This window comes from Toxotes jaculatrix, chromosome 17 (assembly GCF_017976425.1).
Source record: "Toxotes jaculatrix isolate fToxJac2 chromosome 17, fToxJac2.pri, whole genome shotgun sequence".
NCBI lineage: Eukaryota > Metazoa > Chordata > Actinopteri > Toxotidae > Toxotes > Toxotes jaculatrix.
This window is the reverse complement of record NC_054410.1, coordinates 19,500,438-19,517,244: the sequence shown is the minus strand read 5'-3', so window position 1 is coordinate 19,517,244 and position 16,807 is coordinate 19,500,438. Positions and strand designations below refer to the sequence as shown.

General features: G+C 41.8%; 1 protein-coding gene across 1 annotated transcript; it reads left to right on the top strand.

The window, feature by feature from the left end:
- Positions 1-593: 593 nt before the first annotated feature.
- Positions 594-14,829, top strand: wdr43 (WD repeat domain 43). Its single transcript, XM_041061245.1, has 18 exons — positions 594-819; positions 1,719-1,853; positions 2,408-2,529; positions 5,007-5,127; positions 5,353-5,471; positions 5,608-5,710; positions 6,053-6,117; positions 6,630-6,789; positions 7,619-7,705; positions 7,861-7,974; positions 8,461-8,610; positions 8,955-9,041; positions 9,203-9,234; positions 9,431-9,494; positions 10,245-10,358; positions 11,549-11,618; positions 13,668-13,726; positions 13,904-14,829. Exons 1-18 carry the CDS (start codon positions 613-615, stop codon positions 14,012-14,014), a joined length of 1,920 nt encoding a protein of 639 aa, XP_040917179.1. The 5' UTR covers positions 594-612; the 3' UTR covers positions 14,015-14,829.
- The last annotated feature ends 1,978 nt before the right edge of the window (positions 14,830-16,807 follow it).

The following is a 16,807-nucleotide window of genomic DNA, read 5'->3' as shown; positions in this document are numbered from 1 at the left end:
ATTAATTCATAAATTAAATTTCAAGGTGGAACACAATATCAAACTTCTAACTATAAGCTGTGTTTTTCTCTTTTTTCACCTAATGAAATATGAAAATTGACCACACTTAGGCTGATTCATTGGCCTGGGGTTATCTAAAAATGCAAATGTTAATTTGTAAATAAAATGTAAATTTTAACATCAAAAACAGGTCCACAAAAGACAGATTTATAGCCAAACTTCATCTGTTGTTACTACGTTCAAGTACCGTTAAAAAGTTGTAATTCAGAGCACACATTTACAACCCAGTGGTGTGTAGTGCAGAGATACGCACAAACCGTATTAACTGATATTGATAAAAATGAATTGGAACACTTACGTCGTCGTTACATCGTCAGTTTTTTTATTTTCGATCTAAAGTACGGGACCGGTTATAAATTATGGTATTTACAGCTTTTGATGCACTAGCATCGCCTGTTACGAGGAAGCATGAAAGCAGCATGAATCAACCTGCTTGTTGTCTGGCAGCAGCCAATGGGAGGGTGGTGCTGCTGACGCGCTAACGCGCATGTGCGCTGCAGCCACACGTGGTTTGTGTAAACGAAGCACGCAGACGCAAGTAGTGCTTCAGAAATGGCGGCTGATGCTGGCAGTTCTCCGCTACAGCTACCCTGCGTTTTTTCACCCAAATCACGACAGTACTTAGCACTGTGTGCCCAGGATGGCAGACTTCGCATTTGGAACACAGATAGCAGAACACTTCACCAAGAATATGTGCCTTCAGCCCATTTGAGTGCCACTTGTACCTGCATAACCTGGGGACCATGCCGGATAGTCAAGGTACGTGAGGCTGATGTGGAATTCCCTGCTGTTAGCTACATGAGCTAGCGAGGCCTGAGCTATCTGTGAGAGAGTTTCTTAGAGACATGCGCACGTTAAAACAAGAAAAGTGTCACTATTCACAAAAGAGTGTCCCCAGAAAGCTCGACAAATGCTACTGTTTGTTAATTAAGACGCTCGCGTGTATCTGACACAGACTGGGTTAGCAGGGGAGCCACGTTAGCTATTAGCTAGCTTTCAACAGCTGCGCAGGACGCACATGTTAGTCCCACATGGTAGTCCGTGCAGACATGGACAATGTATTAATTTGGCGTTTTGGTGTGAACTAGCTGTAAAGAATACTTATCTCAGTTACATTAACCCTACCGATTATTTCTTATTGTCTGTGAACATTTAATACTGCAAACAAACTTATTATTTAAGTTGGCATTAGCTTACCAAAGCCTCAGAAGCGTGTGCCACCTCCGCTAACCGAAGGGGAGCTTAAAAAAGTTTTACCACAGTGTATTTGGAATCACTTTTTAAACAGTTTAATACCACTCAAGGGGATTGGTTTATTAAAAATAATAATAATGATTGAATCGTAATAACTAATTTTAGTACAGTATGCGATGTTTGTATTAAGTTAATGATGTTTTGAATTAGTAATGTGAATTAGTTGCCTGCAGGTGGTTCAGCAAGCAAATTTATAAATTATCATCAAAATTACTTACATACAGTTAAAGACAGTATTCACTTTTTATCATGTGTCACTGCTCTGGTACAGAATTGAAACCAAGCAGTGATAATAGGAACAGAATTACAGATATAGCCTCCAAATGTACCATGAATGCTCATACTTATAATCATTATTTGTAATGTTTAGGAAGAGTTAACATTACATGCTTGCTGTATTTCAGGAAGGGCCTCAGAGGAAGAAGAGGAAATCGGAGGTAGGGCAGGTGGAGGAGAAGGCAGACCTGTTGGCGATGGGCACAGCAGCAGGCACTGTGCTCATCTACAGTACAGCAAAAGGAGCACTGCACTGTACCCTGGTGAGTTTCACACTTGTTACACTGATTTGTGTGTTACAATATATCTTATAGCATAACCTCCAAAGTGGGATAAGAAACACATCATACCAGACAGAAGTTTTTTCATAATTCATACAGATCCTGAAATATGTTTTTAGTGTGCAGAGAACCTGTAAGCTTTACCACATACATACTATTTCACTGTGCTGAAGATACAATGCATATTCTAACATTTTGACATAATAAGTTTTTGTTGTAACTGTGTCAGACGTACTTACATCATACATCATTGAGGCTGTATTTATTGCTTTCAAAAATAGAAGTACTGTATGATATAATTCAATCAAAAGTCAAAACCACAGCAAACTACAGCCTCTAAAATTACCATTAAGTTCAATCCACGCATGTGACATGTGGTAACATACAAAACATATTTTGTGGGTGAGACCCTGGACTGTTCAGCAGTAGCTCAAAGTGTTACATTGCCGCAACTGGTGACCCTTAAAGTCTTCACTGTTGAATAATGGGACAGTTTGTTTACCACTGCTAACTCTGTCATTTTCTGTCTCTGCCAGGATGGAGGCCATAGTGGAGGAGTGAATTGTGTCCAGTGGCACCCTGAAGACAGTTTATTATACAGCGGTTCAGATGATACAAACATTATTGAGTGGGACCTGCAGACAGGCAAGGCACGAAGGTCAGTATCTACTTTGTTAGCGAAGGTGGTGAAGATTGTTTTAAAATACTGGCATGAAAAAGAATATCGGAGTGCCTCTTGATTAGATTTGGGACCAGACAAAACACACCAGCTATATCGAGTCACATTGTTGTGCTTAAAATCTAAATAGGATGTTAGATTTTTTTTTTTAATTTAAAAAGAGAAATAACGTATCACGTCCAGAGGGAGCTGCAGACGGTACTACAGAGCCAGATGAAATGGCGAGGAAAATCGCACTTTAAATCACTGCATCCCTCGTAAAGTGTGAAGATGTTTTCTGTCTCAGATTGTGACAACGGGTTGTATAATGTTTCTGAGTAGAACTTTGCTGTCAGAAACACCCATCATCTTATGCCTCCTTCACAGTTCATTGTTATTTTCTCCACTCCGTTGGTCTTGCTAAACTTCAGAAACAGTCTCCTCACAGTGGTGGAATGGTGCTGCAGAGTGATGTTTCTTTATAATCACAAATGATCTCTGACAGGCGCAGACACCAGCTTGCAGAAGGCATATTACCCAGACAACAGCCAAGTTTCATTTTGGCTGTTATAGAATTACCGTCAAATAGTGACAGCTGATCTGACCTGCTGCCAGCTGCTGTTGTTGTTGTTGTTACCAGTGAAAATGACGATCAGGGCCAGTGTAGAATGTGAAGCCTGGTAGTTGAATGTTCTCAGCTATTTTTTTATTTCATTAACTTGTTTTTGACTACTCGTAGTAATCTTAAACCAGCTTCAGCTTGATACAGACTCTGTTGACAACATTGACTTTTTCCTCTGCCCTGCCTGATTTTGACCGACTGAGCCGTTTTCCTCAAGTTTCTGCAAAAATTCCAAAAGAAGACATTTGTTTTGCTCAACACTGCACTTGCTTCTCTAAACACTTATACAACATAGCAAATGCACAATGGGATTGATCTGTCAGTCACCTGCTGAGCTGAATCAGAGAGATCAGAATACACCTGTAAAAGGTCTTCTTACTCTTGAAATGTGCAGTCTTTGTTACTCTACTCGTTTTCCCTCAAGATAATATATTTCATAAAAGTGTAATAATTTCTTCTGAAATTAGTTGGGGGGGGGGGGGGGGGGGGGGGGGGGCTCTCTTTATTTCAGGCTGGGCTTTAAACATAATAAAACATTATGAGAGACCCTAAACTTTTCCTTCAGTCACAGATTTCTGTGGAGACAGGAATGTTGGTCAGGAGCTGTTCCTGGTTTTAGAACAGGATTCAGGAGAAATCCGTCCTTCCCAAACGAAGACCAACAGCAAAAGTCCAAATGTAATATTCAATCAAAGGTAATACTTTACATGCAAAATGCTACTGAAACAGAGGCAAAGCAGCCTTTTTAACCCAAAGCGTCTGTGTTAACTACACTTGCTGTCAGTCTCAGTATTAATTGAAACGGCTGGCTGCTTTGTATTTATTCTCTCACTCAACCATAATGCTGCGTTTATGTTCCTGTGTATTTAAATTAACTTTATGGAAAATGTTTCAGTTTCAGATTGACTGGCAGATGCTCTTTACATACGCACAATGTAACACAATCTGAAGTCATTGTTAACCTGTCAAACAGAAAAGGCTGCCGGGTATAAACATGTCCTGTCTGAAAAGACCAGCCTCAGGTTTTCTCTCACCAAACTTACCAGTAAAAGTGTGCGTTCAAGTAGGACAGTCATTCCAGGCATATTAACACAGTCTAACCAAAGACTGCCTGAGTGGGGTCCGCTGTTAAGAAAAGTATTAAACCCATTTGGGATGCAGGAGGAAAATAATCACAGGTTTTGCTGAACTCTGTGAGCAGGAGTGGGTGAAAGTCCTTCCAGGAAAATAACAGGCTGACTGTGGGAGACATTTTCATTAATTCAGTTCCCCAGAATGGAAATGTCATAAGTCATTGATTGAGTTCACTTATTCTTACACAGGCATATCTGGTTAGCTTAAAAAAAAACCTTAAGATTTCTTATTTATGGGTATGAATAACTACCAACTTTTTCATGATGAGGACTATCTCTCTGGTGACTGATAGAGTAGTTCTACAGTCAGTGGATACAAGCATGACCTTTAATGTCACCATGAATCCTCACTTGATGCTCACTACAGCCCATTTGCGGTCCACAAAATGGTTTTGGGGACCGGTGAGTGTTTTGGGCATTTCTTGCTGCTATCAAGTGCAGTTCAACAGCAGAAAGTGCTCTGTTGATTGTAGCTGGAATATTTCAGGCTCTTCACGTAAATATGAAAAATACTGTGATAGAAAACACAACCGAGCGAGTGCTCCTTGGATCTGACGGTAATGGAGAATAAAGCAGGCACTGCTGATGCTCCTGGTCCTGTTGAATAATGTCAACAAGAAAAGATGGAATCCAATAAAAAATGCATTTAGACTATAAACCTTCACCAAAATGGATAAACACATGCACCAACCACTGTCATTGTCTCCTCATCATTGACACAGTAAGTGGAAGGCGGACCGTGCGGCCGTGACCAGTTTGTGTGTGAGCCACGATGGTAAACTGCTGCTTTCGGCTGGGCAGATAATCAAGATGTGGGACTTGGACACCAAGGAGGTTTACAGGGTGAGTGTCTTGTTAATTTATTAGACCAAGATTGGTTAATAACTTCTGTTTTCATGCAAATACTAGAAGTTGCAGTCTTGATACAAACAAGTGCTTTTAGGGAAAAATTTGTAGCTGCAGTTAGTTGAGTGTAAAAACAGAGAAAACGGTGACCGAACCAGTCGAACATGGCTCTGACCTTTAGAACAGAATTGACTCCACTGTTGTTCTTTTCCCTCTATTCAGAAATTCACAGGCCACTCCACAGCTGTGACGACCCTGCGCTTTGCCACCACGAGACCTCCTGACAGCAACGGCCTCTATTTCCTGTCTGGTGCTGCTCACGACCGACTGCTCAGTGTATGGTGAGTGTTCATCTTGAGTTGTTGACGATGTTGAAGTCGTCACGTGTCTGGTAAAATTAATTTTCTGCTATTATTTGGCTGGTTTTCATCAGCCACGCTCTTGTTATCGTTGTACTGATATGCTGTCTCGCTGTAGGCAAGTACGAGAGGATGGAAAGGACAAGAACTCGGTGGTGTCCTTCACACTGACGGACGAGCCGCAGCACATCGATCTTGTCACGTCCAACAGCAAGGAAGAGGTCAGTGGGAGACACGTCTTAATGTATACTAGGACTGTAGTTGTTCTGAAACGTCATGAATGACTGCAGTGCGACTTGACATGTGCAAAACTGCATTAAGTAATAGCAACTTTGAGGTACAGGTTAGCTAAAAACTGTGCTGACCTTGTTGAACCCAATTTTGGTTCCATTATTTGTGGAAATGCCTTCATAACTGTGGATATTCAGCCATTTGTTTGAAGAGAACATTGGATTTTCTCATGGAGGGAGGACTCTGTGGTACGATTATTTTGGAGCTCTGATTTGTAATATTTGTTCATAGTTTGCTCATGTTTGTGTGCGTGGTGTTTTGATTTTACACAGGCGGTGAGGCTGGCAGTGGTGTGTAAGGACGGACAGTTGCATCTCTTTGAGCACTTTTTAAATGGGTAAGCCCTTAAAACACTGAAAACTGCAAATATGCCAATGGAAGGAGACAGTATGAAGCATTTGAGCACTCGACAACAGCAGTTACCTTCTGCTCTTTGAGAGACAGCTTGTATTGCACTTTTAAGTGTCTTGAGTTTTGTTCTTGTCTTCTGGGTGTGTCCATACTTAAAACTAAATTTTGACTCAGGTAAGCCACAGCGTCACAACTGAAGCAGCTCAGTTCTCTTCTGTTCCAGCTCAACTCTGAATAGCAGAGTAGAAACAGATTGATAGCACCTCCATACAGCCTACAAGTCATTATCACATTTGTTCGTTCTCATAGTTGGTGTATTTTCCCCCGATGGCTGCTGGGGACATTGCTGTCTCCCCGATACAGTAATTCTACATTTTGTTATGCGTCATGTGGAATCCTGTTGCTGTTGTTGTTATATATTAAATCTCCCCAAGGACATTTTAATCAATGTCTTACACTTCTCATTCTCATAGCCTGTCTAAACATCTGTTCCCACAGGCCTTGTAAGAAGCCCTTGTCACCCTCATGTACGGTGCAGATGTCAGACACAAAGGACTCCCCAATGCCGATCCCCCTGCTGGCAGCAGCCCTCAGAGCTGATACTAGGACTGTGGTGCTGGCCTACGGCAACCACCTACAGCCTGTGATGGAGAGAGCGGTGAGTACACACAAGGCTACAAAAATACATGTGTGTGCAGTGACCTAACATGACCTTAGATTTGTAATAGTATCATAGTAACACAAATGTATGCTCGCACCATTTTTGAGAAATCAAACATTGCGTTTTTAAGCAGAGGCCCCAGCAGCTCATTAACCTCCACATGACTGCAAAGTGATGACTCATTCATTTGCACATCGTTTGTGCAGACATGAGCGTTATTTTATGACCATTACACGTCGGATAAATGAATTGTCATAACCTGAGAAGTAATGAAACACACAGATGTTTTTGCTTTCATAAATGTTCACAAACAAATGAGACCGCTTCTGAATCATTTGGATGTTAATGGGCAGCTGACGTAAAAGGCCTGTGCGTAAAATTGTAACACGTAATTTCTCCAAAATGATTTTTTTCATTTTTTAAATTTATCTTTTGCGCAAACGAATTGAAATTGTTTTATTCTCTTAACCTCATTTTACTATTTATGCATTATTACTATAATACTGCCTTTGCAAAAAAACTTTAGGTGGGTGAATGTTATGTTAGGTTGTTAGGACTGTGTTTACTGCTTTTGCTGCAAGGCAACTGCAATCCTCCTCTGAGTAAGATTCGTGGTGACATTCATTTTTGTGAGTGACAACTGTGTGCGCAGCCACTAAATTCGTCCCTAGGGAAATTTAGTGGACCAGTGATATTTTTTTTTTTTTTTTTTTTTTAAATGTGTGGTAATGTCAGAGGAACAATGTTGGTTTTATTGTCGGCCTTGAAACCTCAGTGTTGGACAGACTCTGGACTCACCTGCCACCTTCCTTCCTTTCCTCTGTAGGAAATCAACACAGCAGAAAGACATGTGTGCTTGACCCGGGATGTTCAGACGAGCTTGTCCCTTTCCATGGAAACCACTGTCTCCAAGGTAACAAATGGTCTCTATTTTCTTTAATATAAGGCAAGAAGACCGGCGTGGTCCGGGCAGGTTCCTCAGATCTAGGTAGATAAGGTGTTATTTGTTGACCCATGAGCACGTCAGATGAATTCACACTCAAATATGAAATTTGTTGCCTGTTCCAGGTGAAAACCCCGATTGTCAACGCCAAGAGCAGAGTATTGGTCCCAGGGCTTCCAGGCCACCAAGCCCCAGTTAAAGGATCAGAGAAGAGGAAAAAAGACACAGACACCAAAGAGGTGGGATCAGTGTTGATGATGAAGCACTGAACAGCGGCTCGCTACATCTCTCTGTTTCTCTGCTTTTTGGTTCCAGACTCCAAACAACTTTATGAGCAAAACATGTTTGCACTACAGTGCTGGTGCAGGGATTAGTCACACACCAGTCCTGATCAGACAGTGGATGTTCTTAGTAGATGGTGTGTGATCACAAGGACACTGTTTTAGCTGCAAGAGCACTGAGCCTGATGGCACTATGTAACCAGCTTCACATGCACAGAGAATCAGCTTACACATACTCATTTCTGACGTAATTTTTTTATAGTTATTCAAACATGAGAACATGTTAAACACAGGGTTGTATTGACATCTGACTTTTCATTCTTCACTTTAGTTTGATGTGATGCTGTATAAGTAGAAATATGGATAGATGGGATGGATGAATTTAGGATGTGAACAGATAGGAGCCGGTTCCTGTTTACTTAAAATAACTCTGTTCTTCTCTAGATGTCAATAGCAGAGCGACTAGGTGAAATTGATCTGTCTACAGTCTCCACCGAGAAAGGAGCTCCTAAAGGGACGGCCTCTTTACAGACAGACAATTTTGCTGTGCTGCTGGTGCAGGGCCTGGAGAGCAATGACGCCAGCATCCTAAATGTAAGTTCTCCTCTCAGTTTCTAATACCTGAAATAAAACTTTCAGTTTAGTTTTGGCTTTTTATCTAAGTGAATGTCTTTGCTTGTTTTTTGCCTGAAGATTCTGCTCATCTTCCATTCAGAAAGTTAAAAGCAAATTGAAATACCAACCAAAACTCCAACTGGTTTTTGGTGTGACAATTTAAACTCGATCCCAAAACATCCTTCAAATTGAGTTTAAATGTTCAGGCTTTCATAAGCCCAAACTTGTAAAGAAGTTGATTTGAATATTCGTCTTATCTAAACGAAATCTAAATTTGTCAAATGTCCCTGAATAACTTTGTTTTTCTCCTTTGTGTCTGACAGAAAGTTTTCCAGACTCGCAAAGAGATGGTAATAAAGAAAACGGTTGCTCGGTTACCCCTCCCTGCAGTTTTACCATTAGTGGAAGAGGTGAGTGGCAATTTTCTGTGTATATTATTATTTTTTTTTATTGCTGTTTTGTCTTTGAGACGCCAGTCTGCCCAGATCTTTTGTCACACTATCGTGATCTCTAATGTGTTAGCTCTTGTTTATTGCAATTTTTAATCAGCCCTTTATTTCCTCCTCCGTAGATCACAAAGAGGCTCCAGGGGCATCCTTTTACGTAAGTGAGAGCTCGACACATCGACACGAAGCATTTAAGTGGCTTAAGTTTGGTGTTTGTTCACATTAAAAACTGTCAACAATGGAGATACCGATGTTTGGTTTACTGTGCAGTATGAAAAATGTACCTTGCGGATAAACACAGTCAAGAAGCAAGTTTCCCACTTGACAGCATGTGAATTTGTTCTTTCCCACAGGGCCGTTCTAATGGTACGGTGGCTCAAGGCCGTGCTCATGCACCACACATCATACTTGGCATCGGTGAGTCCATCTCAGCGACGTCACGTTCTGCCTGTGCTGCTCATACGAAAGCCACCGGGCTCTAGTTTGTTGATGCTTGTTTGACTTGCGCTGCACTGCCTGCTGTACAGACACACACTTTAGGCTCTCCATGATCCACACAGTGCATATTGTGATTACCCCTAAGCACCGCACACAGCAGTTTAACTGACACGAGCATACAAACAAACACACGGAACCCTTCTGGGCACATCTCCCGCCTTTGTCGACATTCATATTTAATCTTATTTAGATCTGCAGTCATTACCTCCACCACACAGCAGAGATTATATGATTGCCTCCGATTGTCTGTCCATTTTTTTTTTTTTTTTTGTGACTGCTACCAAAATATCTCCATAACCAGCAGCTGAATATCTGTTTGCTTTACACGTTGATTCTCCAGACACGAAGGAAATAGATTTTTGAGTACCATGTGACCTTTTATCAGGGCACCGTCAGCTGGATAACACTTTGATTTTCAAATTACTTTTTTTTTTTTTTTTTTTTTTCTTGTGTGGTAACCCCATGACATTTCTCCTCGACCTTCTATTATAACTAGCATCATCCACGAAGTACAATGGTAAATGTTCAGTGAAGTCTAGGCACTGACTGAATTCATATAGAGTATGAAAGCAGTGGTAAACTGGGGACATGCGACCTTGGGGCCTTTTCATTGTGTACGGTCTTGAAATGTTTTTTTACCTTCAGCTGATCTATCTGTGTATCCAACAGCTGCCAGACCTGGTTACCCAGCTGGGGGTGCTTTATCACATGATTGAGAGCAGAGTGAAGATGTTCCACAAGCTAACAAAGCTGCATGGGAAACTGTATCTCCTGATGACACAGGTGGGTATCATCACGTACTGAAGACACTCACGGTGTCTTTGCTTTGAAGTGTTCATACGCGGCTGGACTCTGCAGTGTTAGAGGTATGAACTGGATGCTAGGGATTGTTTAGAAGCTCTTCCTGATGGTGCTGTAGAGCATAATAACAACCTTAAAATATACTGAATGTTTCCCAGCTGTTCACTGTTGTGTGAAATTCAGCTGTGAAACGTGTTGAGACCCAAAACATCACCTGTTGCTTACCTTATTATGACTGTGGAAGAGTATCGAGTATCAACAGAGTCTCTGCAAGATCTTAATAAAGGCTAATGTGTTTGTACAGTTAGTTCAGTATACGTTCACTAGTAGAGTGCAGTGAGTTGTTCAGTTCAGATCTGCTGCTGCAAGAAATGTATGTAGAATAACAAATGTGGTGGACATAAAACGTTAATGGTATCGTAAATCGGATTTATTCTTGATTCACTGCACAAGGTTTATTCAGATTCAGCTCTGAAAGAGTGAATACATTTATCAGTCTGCTACGTGTATTTATTTTTATCCTTTAGTTTAAACTTGTGCTGTCCAACCCAGTCCTCAGCTACACCCCCGTCCTACAAGCACGATTATCAGATCAGAACATGCAGAGCTGATTCTGACTTTGTGGAGTTGCTTCCAGGTTGTTGATGCTCCTAATACTCCACACAAGTAATTCACAGATGTTAATTATCCCAACACAGTTTGAGAATCATTTCAAACACTACAGAAATGTGATGGATCATTCTAAAATTAAATAATTTGCCATTTATTTGCACCAGTGAAGTGTGTGTGGAATCTCTGACCAGGATGTGACATACATGTTATTCACCCTCTCTCTGTCAGAGAGAACACGCGTCAGAGTTTTTGCTCCACTTCTGCTCTTACAAACCTAATCCTAATAATAGACGCGTCGTGTAAACATGTAGCCCCCTAATTGGATCAGGTGTGCAGCAGAAGGACTGAAGAGACCCTGCGGGCCTGGAGGACTGGGCTAATGAAACCTGAAAAACATGAAAGCAGACAAGTGTTTTAATAGCGCAACATTCAGTGACAAAGCTAAACAAAGAACAAACATCAGCAAGCAACTTGTGGATAACAGCTGAAAAGAAAAAACAAAGTCATTTGCACAAATCCTTCATTGGATCTCTAATGCCTGTCCTCCTCCTTACCACTAGGTGGCGACAAGTGACAGCAGTAACACAATTACAGATGTTGACCGCACAGCTAAGCTGGTGTATGAAGAGGGTAAGTGTTGTCCTTCTTGTAGTGTCCTCCTGTATGTTCTGTATCACTAACCCTTAGACTGAATAAACACTGTGATATTCAAACACGAGAACATGTTAAACAGTGTCATACTGATGTTTGGATTTTTCCTGCTATCTGACCAGTTTCGTGTGTCCTCGTTCTTTAAATCCTTCTTCCTTGATGACATTACAGTTCCTTAAGCCCTTTAAAATCCCATGTAGCATCTTAACCTTGGTCTGTCTCTGAATGATGATGCGTGGTGAGTGAGTGTGGTGAGCCGTGTGTGAGTGGCAGCTGACAGGAATAAAAGGATCTTGGTTCACGCTCAGACTCGTTAGTTACACATTTCAGGAGCACGATCGACCGAAGTGACTCCCTGAACCAAAAATGCAGCGAAGTGCGCAACAGGTCACACTGACTCGGTGTTGAAATCACCGCCCCACCAGAATCAGAATATTGTTTCTGGTTATTTTTGACTTGAATTCATTACCCTGTCGGTTCACCTCAACTCATTTGGGACTCTTGATGAAGACTGCACCGGATCAGTTAAGTTATATGAAGCCAATTTTGCCCATCATGCAGCCACTCTTGGCGATGCACTGCACGCAAACATGACTCCTGTTGCCTGGCAACCTGACCGGCAGCGTTCAGATCCTCCCCTTTGAGCAGAACAACAAGGCCCCACTCTGTTCACTCTCATTTCTCATTACCGTACTGTAGAAAACGCTTTATTGAACCACGTAGAAAATTGGCTTTCATGAAATAATTAAGCTGCGTCTTGAGTTCCAACACCCCCTGTCAGTGGTCCACAATGTGAAGGTTCATTTAAAAAAAAAAAAAAAAAACCTGATAAAGGGAGCTCATGAGCAGGAGGTAGTTACAGTCCTGTGTGGATGCTGCTGTGCACCGGGCTTATTACGGGTCCAACATGGGGATCTGACAGGAAGCTTCAGCCCAGTCAGTGACACAGTTTGGTCAGGTCGTGTCGGCAGTGTTAGAATGGGTTTTATTCATCGATCTCTCAGGTGCAAACACTTGTTGTGCTGTCTAATTGTAGTGGTTGTTGCCTGTATGGGTAACATTAATTATACATTAATTAACAACTCTGTTGCATGAGCTGCTGTAATTAGAGTACCTGGAGAAATGTCTGTCAGAACATAGGTTGAGATTTGGGCCTCTATAAATGTGCAGCAGTCACCCTGGGGACATGCAGATAATAGGGCTGCCAGTTCCACAGTCGTGCCTGTTGTCAGTTTGTTATGTAAAAGCTGCTTTTTTCACAACACGCGGCAAACACCTCTAAAAACAATTTGCCCCTGACTTGAAATGATTTCACTGATTGAATTGATGGGTACATGTTGTAATAATGGTTACAGTCTCTCAGGCTGACCTGCTCTCATCCTCTGCTTTGTATTCCCGACACTTCTCCTTTCACTGGAAATGTGTGTGCGAGCCTATCATGTTACCCAGCATGCATTGTTGGTAAAATGTCTTTTTTTTTAGCCTGCGTCATGTACTTTCTCATTTTGGCTGGAGGAAAAAAAAGTATATGTCATGTTCCCCTCACATAATGAAATACTTATATTCTATTTATGATGATAAGTTCTGCTTCATTTTCCTGTTCTACAGCCTATAAGCATATTTATACTTATGGCCTACAATAGTAGAATATTCAGTAATATCTGTATCAAAGTCCACCGGTCAGTGTGTTTGCAGCAGATGGTGACTGGCTGACCTAATGGGGCAGATAGCCTCAGCAAATCATATTGACATTCCTCCCTCCTCCAACACGGTCAGTATTGTCATAACCAAATGGCCCTGCTATGGTATTGAAATGCAAATGCCTGCTATCCCTCTCCATGAAATTTAGAAACCAGTGAAAGCATGGAAGGTTTTTTCCTTTCTTTCTCCACCTCACCTCTTTTTCCTTTTGTGTGTGTGTGCGCGTGTGTGTGTGTGAGGTACGTATGTGCAGGAGTTCATGTAATGAAAGCTGTTTCGCAGCATCAGCTGATGGATTTGTTTTTTCTTTATTTCCCCCCTTTTCAGAATCATCTGATGAAGATGAGGCCTCTGGTGATGAAGGTCTTCCTGATGACGACTCTGATGTAAGTATGGCACCATGAGAAAGATCTCACCCAGGTTTCTGCTCAGATTTAGAAGAAGTCAGCAAACACTAACGCTCCGAGGTGGAAGAACTGGCTCACCAGTACATGAACAGTGTTTCTACAATAAACTGTTGCATTTTGAGTTGAACACTGAGATGTTCATTGTTGTGTCCTCAGAACTGGGAAGAGGAGGCAGATGAGGAAGATGAGGATCCAGATAGCAGACAAGAATCCAAAGCTAACGGAGAGGAAGACATGGAGCACGAGAACGAGAGCGAAGAAGAATGAATGAGGAAAAAAAAAAAAAAGAAATGCCAATCACACATAAAATGGACCTGAAAGAGTTATATATACTTTCATTTTATTTTCATGCTTTTGATTTTATTATCAGAACAAAGTATGGTTTTACAGAATCAAGGGACAGATGTCGGAACGTGGGCAGCTCGGCCCCCTGCCTCGTCACAACGTAATTCAGCCGCAGCGTCGGTGATGTGATGCTCGCTGTCTTTCCCCTCCCGTCTGAGGATCAGATGCAGCATTTTAGGGAGGAGGAGGCAAAAACGATGTGAGTTCTCCCCCTCTGCTCCATCAGATCAGTCTGCATACCAGCGCTATATCCCGAGTTTGCGCTGAAAACGGCTGAAAGATACCATCAGGTGTTGTTCCAGTTTGCCTACATAGTAGTCTGCATTCCAAATTCTGTGTGGTTATATAATAAATAGTATTAGGATATATTGTACGTCCAGCTTAACAGTAGGTGAGACAGCAGTCTGTCTGTAATTGGTTTACTCTAACTGAACTCTGTAGGTCATCTGGAACGCTCCTGGTTGTTCAGCTGAGCCCACAGATGCAAACACAGCTCAGGTGTGGAGTTGGGATGCAGGCTCCCCGGCTGTTTGTTGTACAGAAAATTGCTTTGTCCAGAGGTGGGCTTGCCAGGCAAGACTATACATCATGTCCACTCCCCCCCCCCCCATACACACACACACACACACACACACAATGTAAATCTGTATGTACAGTGAAGTGTTTGTATGAGCTCTTCCCTCTACAGCTGTCCCCCAGAAATCCTTGGGATTAAATGAACTCCCATGAAGTCGCCTGAATGCTTTGGGTTTTTTTTTTTTGTTGTTGTTTTTTGTTTTTTAAATTGTTTCTGGATTTGTTGCAGCCCTCTTGTTTTAACTGTTTGTTTTGTGCGTTTAGTTTCTGGGCATGCCCTGATGTCCACCACCTTCTTAAACCCATAGTCACAGGAGGAACTGAGAAAACATGAACTTTGCTCAAATAGGTGAATAAATGGGTTTTCAAAAGTAAGCCATGCTGTGTGTGGTGGGAGTTAGAAGTGCTCCTTTTTAAATTTGCCTGGTGAAGGCATAGAAATACCCACAGGCAAGTTTTTATTTGTTTATTTGAAGCGAAAAAGACTGAGCTTCGATGGTTTCAGGCCAGGAGTAGGTGATATTGCTAAAATTGTCTGGCATGGAATGTTACTTCATTTTGTGATATTAATACATTCAGCGTATTGTGTATTGGTACATTTTCCAAAAGGATCAACTGAGAAACTTAATGGAAAAAAAGTATTCAGAATTGCTATCAAGCAGGTCTGCTAAGTGAACTGTAACTTGATCATCCACGGTGGCCTAATATAACCAGAGCTTTTACAGGATGATTGGTATGGAAAACAATCTCTTAATGGGTGATAGCTTTATATTATGTCAGGGTTTATATTGTCATATCTCTCCACCCTGTTTCAGACTTGAGTGAATCTAGACCACAGACTCCCTTCGAAAAGTAAAACTTAAATTATCGTTTGACAACAACATCACCATCTGATACCAGTGGGCTTTCCAGCCTCGAGGGTCGGCGCACCAGGATAAGGCAAAGCAGACGCAGGGAGATCTATGCTTCATCAGAAATGTGTTGAAAACAATCTTTCTGTTGGTTTGGCAAATGTTCGCTTGGTTCCTTACACCTCTAACTCTGCAGTTACAAAAGGAGGGAGGGGTTAGAAGACTAAGACATCTCAAAATAAGGAGGGTGGATTAGCCTAATGTAGGACATTTTTTGCATGTCAAACTTCTGTAATGTATTCAGATTTGAAGCCAATAGCCTACATTAAGTCCACACCCAGTACTGCTCTGAGGTCCCCAGGATGTGTCCTAATCAAACCAAAAGAGAAAATGCAGATGTCACACTCATAAAAGTAATGGTAGACATATTACTACTCTCAGTGCCAAGTTGTCTCAGACAATCTGCATCTCCTAATGTAGGACACTTCTGTCCAAAATGTGGGACACTGAACGTCTGTTAAAAGGCCTAAATCACCATAACTTCTTAAGTCACTAACACTCAAGGCTAAATGTATGATCCTATGTCCGGTTATTTTATCACTTACAATGTTAATGCTGTTTCAAAACTTGGCATTTACATCAAACTTTGAGGCAACACATGCACATTGCATTATGGGTAATGACTGAATAACCTGTAATGCAATGCATAGGTGTTAAAAAACAACAACAACCTGCAGATCTTAGCTCATGACATTTCTGGAAACAGTTGTTGCATGTCAAGCAGCCATTATCCTCTGCACAGCTTTCATGGACACCACTGGATGCAAACTGCACATAACAGAAACTACTTATGGGGACTTGGGGTCCTTTCTGTCCCCATGTGAATGCAGGCAAATTACATAAGCTTCCCGGCCTAGTTTTCTTTTTTTTTTCACTGGTCAAATTATACAGAAGGTTTGTCCCTCTGGTGGCTGGTAGTTGAGCGTTCTCTCACTGGAACTTTGATTAGAGATTGGAAGGAGACTTCTGACTGTGTCACCAGTTAAACCTCCTCTGCCAGAGGCTGTGGGGTTACTGTGGCGGAGGGGAGAAGGTGGGATGGATAGCATGGGGTCTGCTCCACAAGATCCCACGCTTGTGTATGGCAGATATCATCATCATGAGATGGGGTTGGCTGGTGCAGGGTCTCTTGAAAGAATCTCTCTGTTCTCTGAGATGGCACGATGAGATTCTCATTGATCTTGGCTGGAGTGGAGTGGGTATATCCCTCACCCTGAAAAGCCAACCT